General features: G+C 43.6%; 1 protein-coding gene across 1 annotated transcript; it reads left to right on the top strand.

Moving 5' to 3' along the window:
- Positions 1-1,002: 1,002 nt before the first annotated feature.
- On the top strand, positions 1,003-11,809 carry CST7 (cystatin F). Its single transcript, XM_066612632.1, has 4 exons — positions 1,003-1,072; positions 4,368-4,537; positions 6,503-6,619; positions 11,425-11,809. Exons 1-4 carry the CDS (start codon positions 1,003-1,005, stop codon positions 11,500-11,502), a joined length of 435 nt encoding a protein of 144 aa, XP_066468729.1. The 3' UTR covers positions 11,503-11,809.
- Positions 11,810-12,129: the final 320 nt, after the last annotated feature.

A 12,129-nucleotide genomic window follows, 5' to 3' on the forward strand; every position in this document is an offset into this window, starting at 1 on the left:
GTGACTCTTGAAGAGAGTCACAAAGACAGGTGCAGGAGTCACCATGAACACTGATGCAAGCACAGCCATACTCTCTCTCATTCCTTGCTGGCTTTAGCAATGGCTTAGATCTCCACTGACATTAACTGTTGTTCAGATTAAGCAAGCTTCCTGCCTTAGGACCAAAGCACATGCAGTGCATATTTGCTTCCAATGAAAAGTGCTGCCCCCCCCCTCCAATAAAAAGCAGCAGGCAGTGACACAAGCAGGAGTGACACAAGAGACAACTAGGTGATGGAATTCCCTTTCCCTGGATGTAACTCTGGCTCCATCACTACCACTGTTTTGATGGCAGTTGAAAATGTTTCTGTTCCATGTAGCTTAGCTTTACATTTGTGCTGATCTGTTCCATCTCATCCAAGTTATGCTGTTTGGATTTTTTTTTCCTGGCACTGTATATTGTTTCATTTCATATGCTGGAGTTTTTTTTGTTAATTATTTATTTTATTTTTATTGTGTTTAACGTGTGGCGAGCTGCATTAAGCAGGGGGACAGGCAGGATACAATACATATTTTAAACAAACAAGCAATCAGAAAATCAAATGCATTTTGAATGCTGCATACTCTTAAGGAGAGGAAAGCTGCAGTCCAAAAGTCAATATCTCAACTAGAAATGTAGCCACTGTAGAAAGTTTTCATTTGGTCTTGATACAGAGCACTTTAAGAGCCTCAACTTATATTTGTGAAGGGTACACAATGAGAAAGACACTTTGGTTTCTTGGTGCTTCCTATGTGATACTGTGCACCCATCCAGCCTTGTTCAGAGTTTTCTGAGTATAGATTTTGCAAGGAGAGATAAGCAGATCAGGAGAAATGATATATCACTGGGTTTTTTTTAGTGCTCTTACTGACCAATGAGACTTCCTGAGCAAGAGGTAGAAGCCCCACTTCCTCTGTTGGGTGTCAGAAGCAAGTGGAGCAACCTCTCCCATTCTGCTGCTTTGAATAAGGTAGCAAGCAACCATGCTCTTTGGGTGGGGTCTGACTATTTTTTGCGCTCTCATTCTGTGTGATGTGGCCAGGACTTCAACCGGTAAGACCAGGAAGCATCCTTCATATTAATCTCACTGTATTTGCCTACATGCATTGCCTAATAGTGGGTACAAGAGTTCCTGGGTTTTAGAAAAAGAAAGTATGTTGTTTGGCCTTGGGTGGATTTTGTATTTATAGCATCAACCATTTCAATATTATAGTTGGTTTCTCAAGGAGGCTGTTTCATGGTATCTTGGACTGCAATCTTAAACACACTTTCCTAGGAGTAAGCCTTACAGAATGCAATGGAACTTCCTATGCACAAACATAGGGTTGTGCTGTAACATGTATTTGTTTAAATTATTCATATCTTGCCTTTCCCTCTGAATAATGGGTGTGCTCAAGGCAGCATACAATATAGTAGAAAAAAGCAAAATGCAAGATAAGAATGCAATATAGAGTGCAATAATTGTGAAATCATCATAAAGAAGAGTCCATTAAAACATACTGCAAATACAATGGGGTTTACTTCTGAGCAAGACATGCCTAGGATTGCATTGCTAGTAACAACTAGGACAACTTGGTATTTTAAAATATTTCATTTAAGGGCAATATTAGGGTTGCTGTCCATGTTACTGGTCTGTGCCATTAAGAACTCTGAAACACTGACATTTAGCAGGTAGACCTTCTCCCATCACATCCTTGCTCAGGGAAATGCTTCCCTTGCTAAATACCTGTATGTCAGGCTGCACATGAAACATACCTCAGTGCAAGGCCAGAAAAGGTTTCTTTTCAAATTCTTTCTCTATTCAGATGCGAACAGCCAGAAAGAACAAGTTGATGAGGCTCAAAAATTGTCTGCTTCGAGATAAACCCGTATCTGACTGTTTCCGGTGTGGTTTCTGTTTGGTATGGTGAAGAATTTAAGGGGGTTAAGAAGATAATTTGTCACTGGTGTTACTGACTGAAGGGTTAAGGAAGAACACTGAAAATACATATGAAGCATGTGCTGGGAAAGCAGTTCAGCAAGAGAAGGGTCACTCTTGCACAATCCTCTCTCTCTCTCTCTCTCTCCTACATTGTCAGGATAAATGACAAAATAGCTCCGGCCCATCCATGAGATCAGCTGAAGTGGTTGTCTCATGCAGCAGTTTGGTGGGTGGTGCCCTTCTCTATCTACCTATGTGCCTTCACTTCTCCTTTTCCTTCCACACCTTGGATAAGAAAAGGAAGAGAGAACAGAGAGAAAGAGAAACTGTGGGGATGGGAGATTGCTGATCTAGAACAGGGGTCTCCAAACTTTTTGGCCAGAGGGCCGCAACAAATATCTGGCACAGTGTAGAGGGCCAGAAAAAAAAAATTTAAATATAAAATTTATATAAATAAATTAGAGATGGAACTTAGATGAGTGAATAAATGAATGAATGGGTAAGCATCTTCTTCCCCTGCTGACTGGTAAACCATTCATTCAACCACTCTGGCCCTTGGAACACCCTTCAGATGGGCAACCAGAGCACAGCCCCAATCATGTTTGGTCAAGTGGGCCAGAGGCTTTCAGGGGACAAGAGATTGGCCATGGGCTGGACAGAGGCTCGCCGCGGGCCGCATCTGGTCCCTGGGCCAGGGTTTGGAGACCCCTGGTCTAGAACATTGGAGAGTGGGAGGAGCAAAGGCTGGAAAATCATTAGGTAAGGGCGGCAGCATTTGGCATGCCACCTCAGATGTTAGCATTTGAATAGTTTACTGTCACCAACCAAAGCCACAGAGCACAGAGAGAAAAAGGCTGCACTGGGAAAATGTACAGTCAGTTCTCTATATATGCAAATTGGCCAACTGTGAATTCACTTATCTGAGAGGGACAGAATTGCTACCTTCTCTCATTATCTGCACCTTTGTTTTTGTTATCCACTATGCAGAGACTTTCCAGAGGCTGCAGGGACCTTCAGAATGACACCTGCGACCAGCGCAGATCCCTTTAAAATGGCCAGTGGAAGGTTCCGCTGGTAATTTTAAAGGGGACTGCGCTGGTTGTGGGTGCCATTCTGAAGCTCCCTGCAGCCTCTGGAAGGGTTCTGCATCATTCAGAGATATTTTGACACTTTCTACTGCACTCTGCTGGTGTCCTGAGGGTCTCTGCTGGATTCTTCTGATGGTATCCCTTCCTCCCCAGGGTACCCCTGGTACCCCTTGTACCTAACTCCATTGATTTCATAGGATCAATGGTTTGTTATCTGCAAATTCACTATCCACTAGGTTTTCCAGGAAACTAACTCTAGCAGATAACAAGAACTGACTATTTCTCAGGTTAGGGGGAGCCCCAAAATTCAGGGAATCCCTGTAAAATTAAGCAATGGTTGAATGTGGGCGCTCTGAGAGATGTGTCAACCTGCTTCCTCCCAAGTGAACTGAGACCAGATAGGTAAAAGCAGGGGGGGGGGAAGGTTTACTAAAGGACTGTAAAGATATCAAAAAGAGATAAGTATAAGAACAACCCAACAAAAAGAGAAAAAGGGGGAGGCAGGAACGGTTGGCAAGGATGTTAAAATGCAAGCAGAAAATAAAACATTTTATTTGATACATCTTCTCTAGGTACTATTTGCTCATACAATTCCAGAGTCCTGGTCCTTGCACTCATGCTTTAACAGGTTGGGTGAGCAAACCTATGGGGAGCATCAGATGCTCCCAATGTTGGACCTAGACAAATGCTTCAAGGGGGATGTGTGACCCCACTTTTTATAACCTGTGGGCATTAACCAAGTTTTGCCTGTGGAACTGGATACTTCTGGGTAAGTAACCAGAGTCCTTGAATTTCCTGCTCCTGGAAGCCACGTAGGTTTCTTGGTCCAATGAACAGACTCAAAGTCAGGTCCTTTGTTTACCAGTCAGCAGGGGAAGAAGATGCTTACCCAATAAACAGTGGCACTATAGGACAAGCTTGGATGTTATAATCAGTTGATGGCAGCCCATCCCCTTTAGAATGTTGATGCATCACAGAAGCCTCTGAGATGTTCAAGAGTTCCAAAGCAGGTGAACAACAGGCAAAAATGAGAAGAACATCAGGAATGTTCACCACACACTCACTAACTTCATGAAAGAGTAATTTAAAAGCTTGCTAGGAAAGGGCCTGGAAGTGGATTCAGATTATGCATCGGATCAGACTGTTGGGTTAACATTGGAGGGGAAATTGAAGGTAGTAAACAGAGAGTACAGAGAAGTAGCTCTTGTGCCACTCCATCCATTGGGCCTCAAGGACTTATGGATACAGAAGGAGAAAATAAACTGGCATTATAACATAGTTCCAAACAGAGCAAGCTTTTCAAAACATTCTTTGTTTGTGGATTGTTGTCTCTGTGTAGGTAACAGGCAATTGCGTAATTCAACTATTAAACCTGGATTTCCAATCCCCGTGAAGACCAATGACCCAGGAGTTCAGAGCGCTGCTAGGTTTGGTGTTTACAGATACAACAACAAGTCAAATGACATCTTCCTGTTCAAAGAATCTCATATAAACAAAGCCATGGTGCAGGTAAGAAACTATTTGCTTGTTAACAGTTAATATTTTATGGCAGAATTTTATGGCTCCATTTTTCTAATATCAGTGCAAGATGGAACATTTCCATAAAATACCTCATAAAATACCTTTCCAGCACTGACATAAGGGCAATGCAGCTCTGAGGTAAGGGAACAAACATTCCCTTACTTTGAGGAGGTCTCCATGAGTGCAGGATGCAGCACATGTCCCATAGGCACTGCTATGCCAGTGCAGGAAAGCACTGACATAAGGGGTTAGGATTGTGCCCTCAGTCTCTAGCCCTTCTGAAGTTTATGACAGTGAAATGAGCTTTTATTGATGTCCTCAAGTCATCTGCTGTTGCAGCTGTGTTGGGCTAAATAAACCCATGTGTGAGGCATGGCTTTCTCCTGAAGCCCCTTCAGATTAATCTGAAACTAGAAACTGATTCTCCCTCCTTATGGAAAAATCCACATTTCTTGGTCATGCAGTATGCTGTCAATCAACAAGTTTTTTGTTTTTTTTACACAACAAACCGGTTCACATTCTTGCTGTTGGCTACCCCAAGTTAATGAAATATTATCTTCATGTAGGAGAAACAAATTGCAGTTGAAGGTAGCATTCCTCAGTTTTTTTCATCCTTTAGGGAGGTTCACTGTGCTATTGTTTGAGAGCCTTATTTAAACCAAATGCCTCCTTATTGTTCCAAAGCCCTGAAATATCTTACCTAAGACAGAAAGTTTCTCATAGAGTTGAAGGTGACCTGATTGAAACTGTGTTAATGTGCAGAGTATTTCACTGTGTTCCACTGTAATTCACTTCCCAAACTGTGGGTCATGACCAGATTTTTTGTGGGTTGTGAAACTGACAAGCTGATAGCTGACAAGGAAAATGTAGTAAGCCCTATGGAAACTGAAAGGAGCAGCATGTGGTTGTTTACTCATGAGTAGGCAACATCCCTTGGTCTGCTTTGAAGGGCAGGCCAAGGGAAACACAACACCGCCAGAATGGTCTCGATCTGATGAACACAGGCCTGAACAAACTCTCAAGAAGTCGTCGTTCCCCCCCCCGACAAGCTGATGAGAAAAATTTATTGAGTCCTATGGAAAGTAAAACTGAGCCACACAGACACTTATGCATTTACTAATGATTAGGCAAATGTGCCTTGGCTCATACTGAAGAGCAGGTGAAGGGAAATGCAAGACCACCAGAACTGTCCTGATCTGATGAATGTGGAGCTCAACAAACACTCCAGAAGGTGGTCCCCCCACCATAGCAAAACAATAAAAACAGAGACTTGAGCAGCTGGTAAAATTAAACTTTTTTTTAAAGTCTTGTAAAGCTAGGAGGGTCCTGACAGAGTATCATTTTAAAAAGTGGATCCTAGCGCTAAAAGATTTGCAAACCACTGATCTGGAGACAATCAGGTTTTGCAGACTTGTGACAAAACCCATATATGACCATGGGATGACTGTATACAGCAAAGCATCAATATACCTATAATAGTACTGGTAAAGCTATACTAGTGCAGGGGCACCAAACTCATTTCATACAAAGGGCTGAAGTCAGCATTCAGGGCTCCTGCTGAGGGCCGGAAGTGACATCATTAAGCAGTAAGTGACATCATTAAGCAGCTAATGGCCAGAAGCCAGACTTCGTTCTGATATAGAAACTCATTAACTACAAATGACAGAAAAGAAAATACGCAAATCTTGATCATATTTCAAGATTTGGGAAAGCCCAAATTTCAAGTGGGCTGCCGTTTCAGCAGTAACACAACAGCTGAGAGCCTGAGGGTCGGATAAAAAGCTTCTGGGGGCGGCATCCGGCCCCGGGGCCTTATGCTTGACACCCCTGTACTAGTGCATATGAAAATATACTACTTTCAACTATATTCAACTCTGATATATATTAAGTTTTTTCTGTTCTCCCCACTTTGCCTTTTCTGATGTTTATTGATATTGTAACTGCTTCTTCTAGGTTGTCAGGGGACTGAAATATGAACTTGATGTTGATATTGGCCGAACTGTTTGCAGCAAAAGGACACATGCCAACTTGGACAGATGTGACTTTCAGAGGAACAAGACGCTGAAACAAGTAAAATGAGTTCAGATTTCTCCCTGCTTTCCTTATAACCTGTATATCAGATTTAAAGGGGCCATTTCCCAGTCTTAACCAACATCCCTTCATCAGGATTTCAGTTGGTGTGGATTCATCAATGTCAATGACTGCAATCTTAACTGTGCCAGCTGAAGGTGTCACAAACTTGCCATAAGGCCAGGCAGCCCTTGTTTTGAGCTCGGGTCAGGGAAAGTGAGAGTGAGGCGATCGCGCTCTGCTTCCCGTTTTGTGGAGGCGGAGCGCGATCGCCCCACTCTCACTTTCCCTGACCCGAGGTGCCCTGCAGGCGCTTGCGCCCAGGTCCCCGCAGCCAGGGATGGCTGTTGCAGAGACTGGAGGGTGCACCCCAGTCCCTGCAGCCCAGTCAAAAGGGGAGCGATCGCACACCGCTTCCGGTTTAGTGGAGCATTGTGCGATTGCTCCGCTGTCACCTTCCCTGACCCTGGGAGCCCTGCTGAAGGTCGTGCAGGGCTCCCCGCACCTCCTGGCCTCCTCCCTGCCTCCTGGCTGCCCCCTCCCCTTAAGGGGAAAGGGACCAGGACCCTCAGGCTGGGGCATCGCAATGCCCCAGTTTGAATACCACTGCATTAATCCATCAGTTCAGTTTCCTCCCTCCAAACTTTCCTCCTACTACTACCTACACCCCTGTTCCTTCCTGCAGGTGCTGTTTTTTAACCCTGAGGGCTTTTTTGCCTCCAAGTGGCTGCAGCTGTGCAGCACACTCACTGCAATCTAAGGCCCTGGTGTTAACCCCATGCTTGCCTGCCACACCCTATCAAGGGATCTTGTGCATTTCCATTACAGCCCTACATAGGGCCACGAGGACTTCTGCCAGCTAAATAGCTGTTAGAGATACATAGGGCTGGCTGGGGTGTTCTCAGGGTAAGGGGGGAAATATCCCCGTACCCTGAGGAGACCTCCAGCTAGCTCCTAACTAGTGCTGGGTACAGTGCAGGCCAGGTGGCTTGGCTGTGCCAGTGCTTGTTAGGATTGGGCTGCTGAAGTGCTGGCTTATGACTGGTCTGTAGTGTGCCTAGGTTTGCAACTAGTGTTGCCTTTTCTGATTCGTTCTTTCTATATAGGCAAACCTTCTACAGAACTTACACACCTGGCGCTGTACAAGGGCCAGCCCACCTGTGACTGGGTGAAGTGACTGCTTTTAGCAGCAGACTGGGGAAGGCAATGAACAGACACTGGTTGCCCTGCATCTCAGATTTGCCTGCCACCTCCACCAGCCTGCTACTCACTTAAGGCCCAAACCTATCCAATTTTCCAGGGCCAGTGCAGTGGTGCCAATGGGGCATGGGCTGCATTCTTTGGTGGGGTGGCAGTCACAGAGGCCTCCTTAAGGTAAGGAAACATTTGTTCCCTAACTTCAGGCTGCATTGCAGCTGCACCAGTGCTGGAAAGTTGGATAGGATTGGGCCCTTAGCCATTTCTTCCTACTGTTGGCTTAACATTCTTTTCACCTGGAACACAATTACCATAGATACTCACCTATAAGGTGACAAATTTCTGTCAATAAATCAAGCTTAGATAATCACCTTGCCTTATCTCTGCTTTTCAAGTAGCACTTGAGAAGCAATGCAGAAATAATTAGAGGGCTGTTAATCTCCAAGGCAACCCCTGGAAAGCTCCAGCCAAAGTTAACTTTTTTACTGCTCCTGAGACTTCCACTGAATTGAAGCAAGCCTCCTTCTCTAAGTTTAGAAGAGCCTGCATCAGCCTTGTTCCATTTTGCAAATGCTTGCATTTTGCAGAGCTCTGTTTTTTTAGACACCAGGATATAAACCTCTTTTCCATTTGAAAAAGTCCCAGGCTACAATTCAGTGCACCATTACTTAAGAATAACACCCATGGAAAGCAATGGGTCTGCTTCTGAGTAAATAGGGTTGCAACTATGTGTAGCTGAACTTACAGTAATACCTTGTTGCTTATCTCTCTGCTGTGAATTGAACTGCGCACTCCCAGTTATAATAGTTATGTGTTATAAGTTGTATGTTATGTTGAGCCTTTGGCTTAACACACCATGCACCTTAAAGAAGGATTTGATTAATGGTTCTCCTGCAGTGGTTCCCAATTCTTTTCGCTTGCATACCCCTTGGAAGTCCATTTTCATAAAATTGTACCCCTCATATTAGCTAAATGTTTTATTAATATTAATAATATAATAATACTAATATTAATAAGCCCTCATCTCCTCCATATGAAAACCCACGCTTCATGTATTCATCACAGTATTTTCTCTTTTTATCTGTTTGAAGAACTGAAGACTATGGGCCCAATCCTATCCAACTTTCCAGCACTGGTGCAGCCACAGTGCAGCTTCAGGGTAAGGGAACAAATGTTCCCACATGTTGAGGAGGCCTCTGAGACTGCCTCCCCACCACAAGATGCAGTGCACACCCAATTGGCACAGCTACACCGGCACTGGAAAACTGGATAGGATTGGGCCCTATACCTTTGCACTGTTTTGCACCAGAAGTGTCCTGAGAAATTCTTGGTGATTGATCACTTTCCATATTATGTTTCAGCTTTTTTTACTGTGCTGGTTTTCAATCACTGTTTCATACATGAATTGATGACCAAAAACTAGCTATTGGTGGGGCTTTCACAGCCAACTAGCTACCCCCCCCTTCCTGCCTTGCTGGCCCTGCAAGGCATTCTGGAGGCATTCTTGCCTTTTTCTGCCATTATTCCATTCTTTTTCAAGAACCCCTAAAGGTCCTGTCGAGTGCACATGTATGTCAGGTTGGGAACCACTGTTTTACTGGTATGCTCCTTACAGTGCACTTACTCTGATCGTGTTTACAGAAAGGTTGTGAAGACCAGAATTTAAAAAAGTTAAAGAATAAAAATGTATCTTATGAACTTTTACTATATTTAGAGAATGTACAGTTCTTAGGTAACAATTACTGGTGGGTCATTTTTCAGGATCTGGTCACAGGTAAAATCAGACAAAACTAGAACCAGACACTCCCCTAAGTGCAACCCTCGACTTATCTGAGGGTCATAGAAAATTCCATGATTTTGGCTCAAAAATCTGCCCTTGCTTTTTCTGTAAGATTGACTGATTGGCGAGTATCTACCTTATATGCTGTTTCTGCTGCTGTTGCTTCTGCCTTCTTCATTCACTGCTTGGCTGCTTATTCTAAACAGCAAGATTGCTAAGAGCAGAAGAGGGCTTCCGTTACTACTCCTAGCATCCTCCATCCATCCTGTTTTGCAGGCACTGAGCGGAGATGGAGAGGTGGAGACAAAGGCAGTATAGGTGCTCCCCTGTATCCATGGATCTGCAGATCCCATTCTCCACACCCATTCGTTTAGATCAGGGGTGTCAAACTCATTTCATACAGTGGGCCAAACAGCATTCATGATGCCTACTGAGGGCCGGGAGTGATGTCATTAGGCAGGAAGTGATGTCATTAACATATCATAAAGCAGAAATAAGCACTTTTGTCTCACTTTGGAACTCATTAGATGCAAGTGACAGAAGAGAAAATAAACAAAACTTGATCATAAGATAGGAGAGTCCAATTATCATGCGGGCAGCCCTTTCAGCAGTGACACCTTAGCACACCTCAGCAGCTGATGGTGGTGCTGGGAGAGACTAAGGGCCAGTTAAAAAGCTTTCACGGATCTTATCTGGCCCCCAGGCCTTATGTTTGACACCCCTGGTTTAGATGCTTACCGCTGACATCAAGCAAAAATGTTTCTTTTTTAAACTGAACCCTGTAAGCACACAGACTTATAGTATGAAGTACAGACAGGAAGCCTGAGACTCATTGGTTAAAAAGCAGCTTCTACTTCCTTTTAACATTTGAATAGTCTCTTCAGGCACTCAGACTGCCTGCCAGCACATTGTGCTTTAAACTTGCTTGCTTATATCATTCAGTAAAAGGAAGGCTTGGTGCCAGTAGTAAACACCTAAACAAAGTTAATGGGTGTGGGGGGGGCAGAGATAGGGCTCCCCCGAATGTGCAGTTTTGTATCTGCAGGGGAGAGGCTGGAATGTATCCCCTGTGAATATGGGGGGATGCCTATAGTGGTAAGGGAGGAGGCTTTGGATCTCATGCTGACATGTTATCAAAAAGGAGGGCTGAACTTTGATGCTGCTTCAGGTGTTGATTCAGCTGAAGCTGGTCTGGCCCTGTATTTTTATTTTTACTTAAATATCAGCCTTAGTGGAAGCCCCAATCAAGATTAATACTGCAATGTACACAGAGACCATATTTAAAACCCTTTCCCTGCAATACTGCTATCCAAAAATATTGCCAGTGTAAGTTTCTCTCCTGGGGCTAATAGCAGCTTTAGGGGGGTGCAACTTCTATCAAGACCACGACACAAAGGAAAAGTATTAAACATTCCTACCCCTACTCTCTGCAGTCTAACCCATAATCTTTCTTGTAGCTGTTAACTAAAACAAAAACCTAACTTTGCATGACCAAACTATGTTTTTCATGTAAAATGTAGTTTGACCCTGTGTTGTATAATGTACGTTGGCAATGTGTGAAGTATTGCAGGAAGGCTGCCATTTCCTAAACCAGGATGTTGCACCAAGCCCAGCCGTTAGTCATGCTAGGCATGAGGCTGGCGTGGAAGTTGCATGTTATTGTTACCGAAACTGTGACTACATGTCCTTGCCTTAAGGTGGCAACAGAGGAGGATGGAACAATTATAGTGTTGCTTTTGAAATTTCTGGTCAAGAGAGAAGATGATAATTACACCTTAATTCTAACTTTAGGAATCTTTAATGCTAATTAATCTCCTTTTCTCTCCAGACATTCAGATGTTATTTTGAAGTGTGGCTTATCCCCTGGCTGAAGAGAGTTCAAGTACCAGTTTCCCTCTGTCAGTGACTTCTTCCCAATGAAGACTATGGGCTCTATTGAGAATTCTTTATGGAATCCTCTCCCTAAAGAGACTTGCCTGGCACCTACATTGATGTCATTTCAGTGCTAGGTGAAGACCTTCTTATTTCTCTAGGGGCCCAATCCTATCCAATTTTCTAACACTGATGCAGCCATGCCAACAGGGCCTGCACTACCACCTGATGTGGGGGGAGGTAGTCACAGAGGCCTCCTGAAGGTAAGGAAACATTTGATCCCTTTCCTTGGAGCTGCACTGCGGCTGTATCAGTGCTGGAAAGTTGGATAAGATTGGATGCTAGGCCTTTTAAATATTTTAAAACGTATCTGTTTTCTTCTCTTTTTTGTACAGTTTTATGTGATTATATGATATTGTGAGCTTCCTGCAAAGCACTTCAGTGTTCAACATCAGGATATAATCTAAATAAATAATAAAATATGTACTTGTTTGTTTTTATATCACTTGCTGTATGTCAAGCCATTGATAAAGAAATTGGACTATTGTAAGGTGTGTAGAGTAGTTGTATTTATTTACTAGGTTTATGTCCAACTTATATCCAGCATCCAACGTTTCATGCAGTTCAACCAAAGCAGCTTACAAAGTATACATATGGTGCA

This window comes from Tiliqua scincoides, chromosome 2 (assembly GCF_035046505.1).
Source record: "Tiliqua scincoides isolate rTilSci1 chromosome 2, rTilSci1.hap2, whole genome shotgun sequence".
Taxonomy (NCBI): Eukaryota; Metazoa; Chordata; class Lepidosauria; order Squamata; family Scincidae; genus Tiliqua; species Tiliqua scincoides.

Coding starts and splice junctions, on each gene's coding strand:
- CST7 (XM_066612632.1), top strand. CDS start 1,003: ATGCTCTTTGGGTGGGGTCTGACTATTTTTTGCGCTCTCATTCTGTGT. Junction 4,538..6,502: donor TAAACAAAGCCATGGTGCAG/GTAAGAAACTAT, acceptor TGCTTCTTCTAG/GTTGTCAGGGGACTGAAATA. Junction 6,620..11,424: donor GGAACAAGACGCTGAAACAA/GTAAAATGAGTT, acceptor TTTTCTCTCCAG/ACATTCAGATGTTATTTTGA.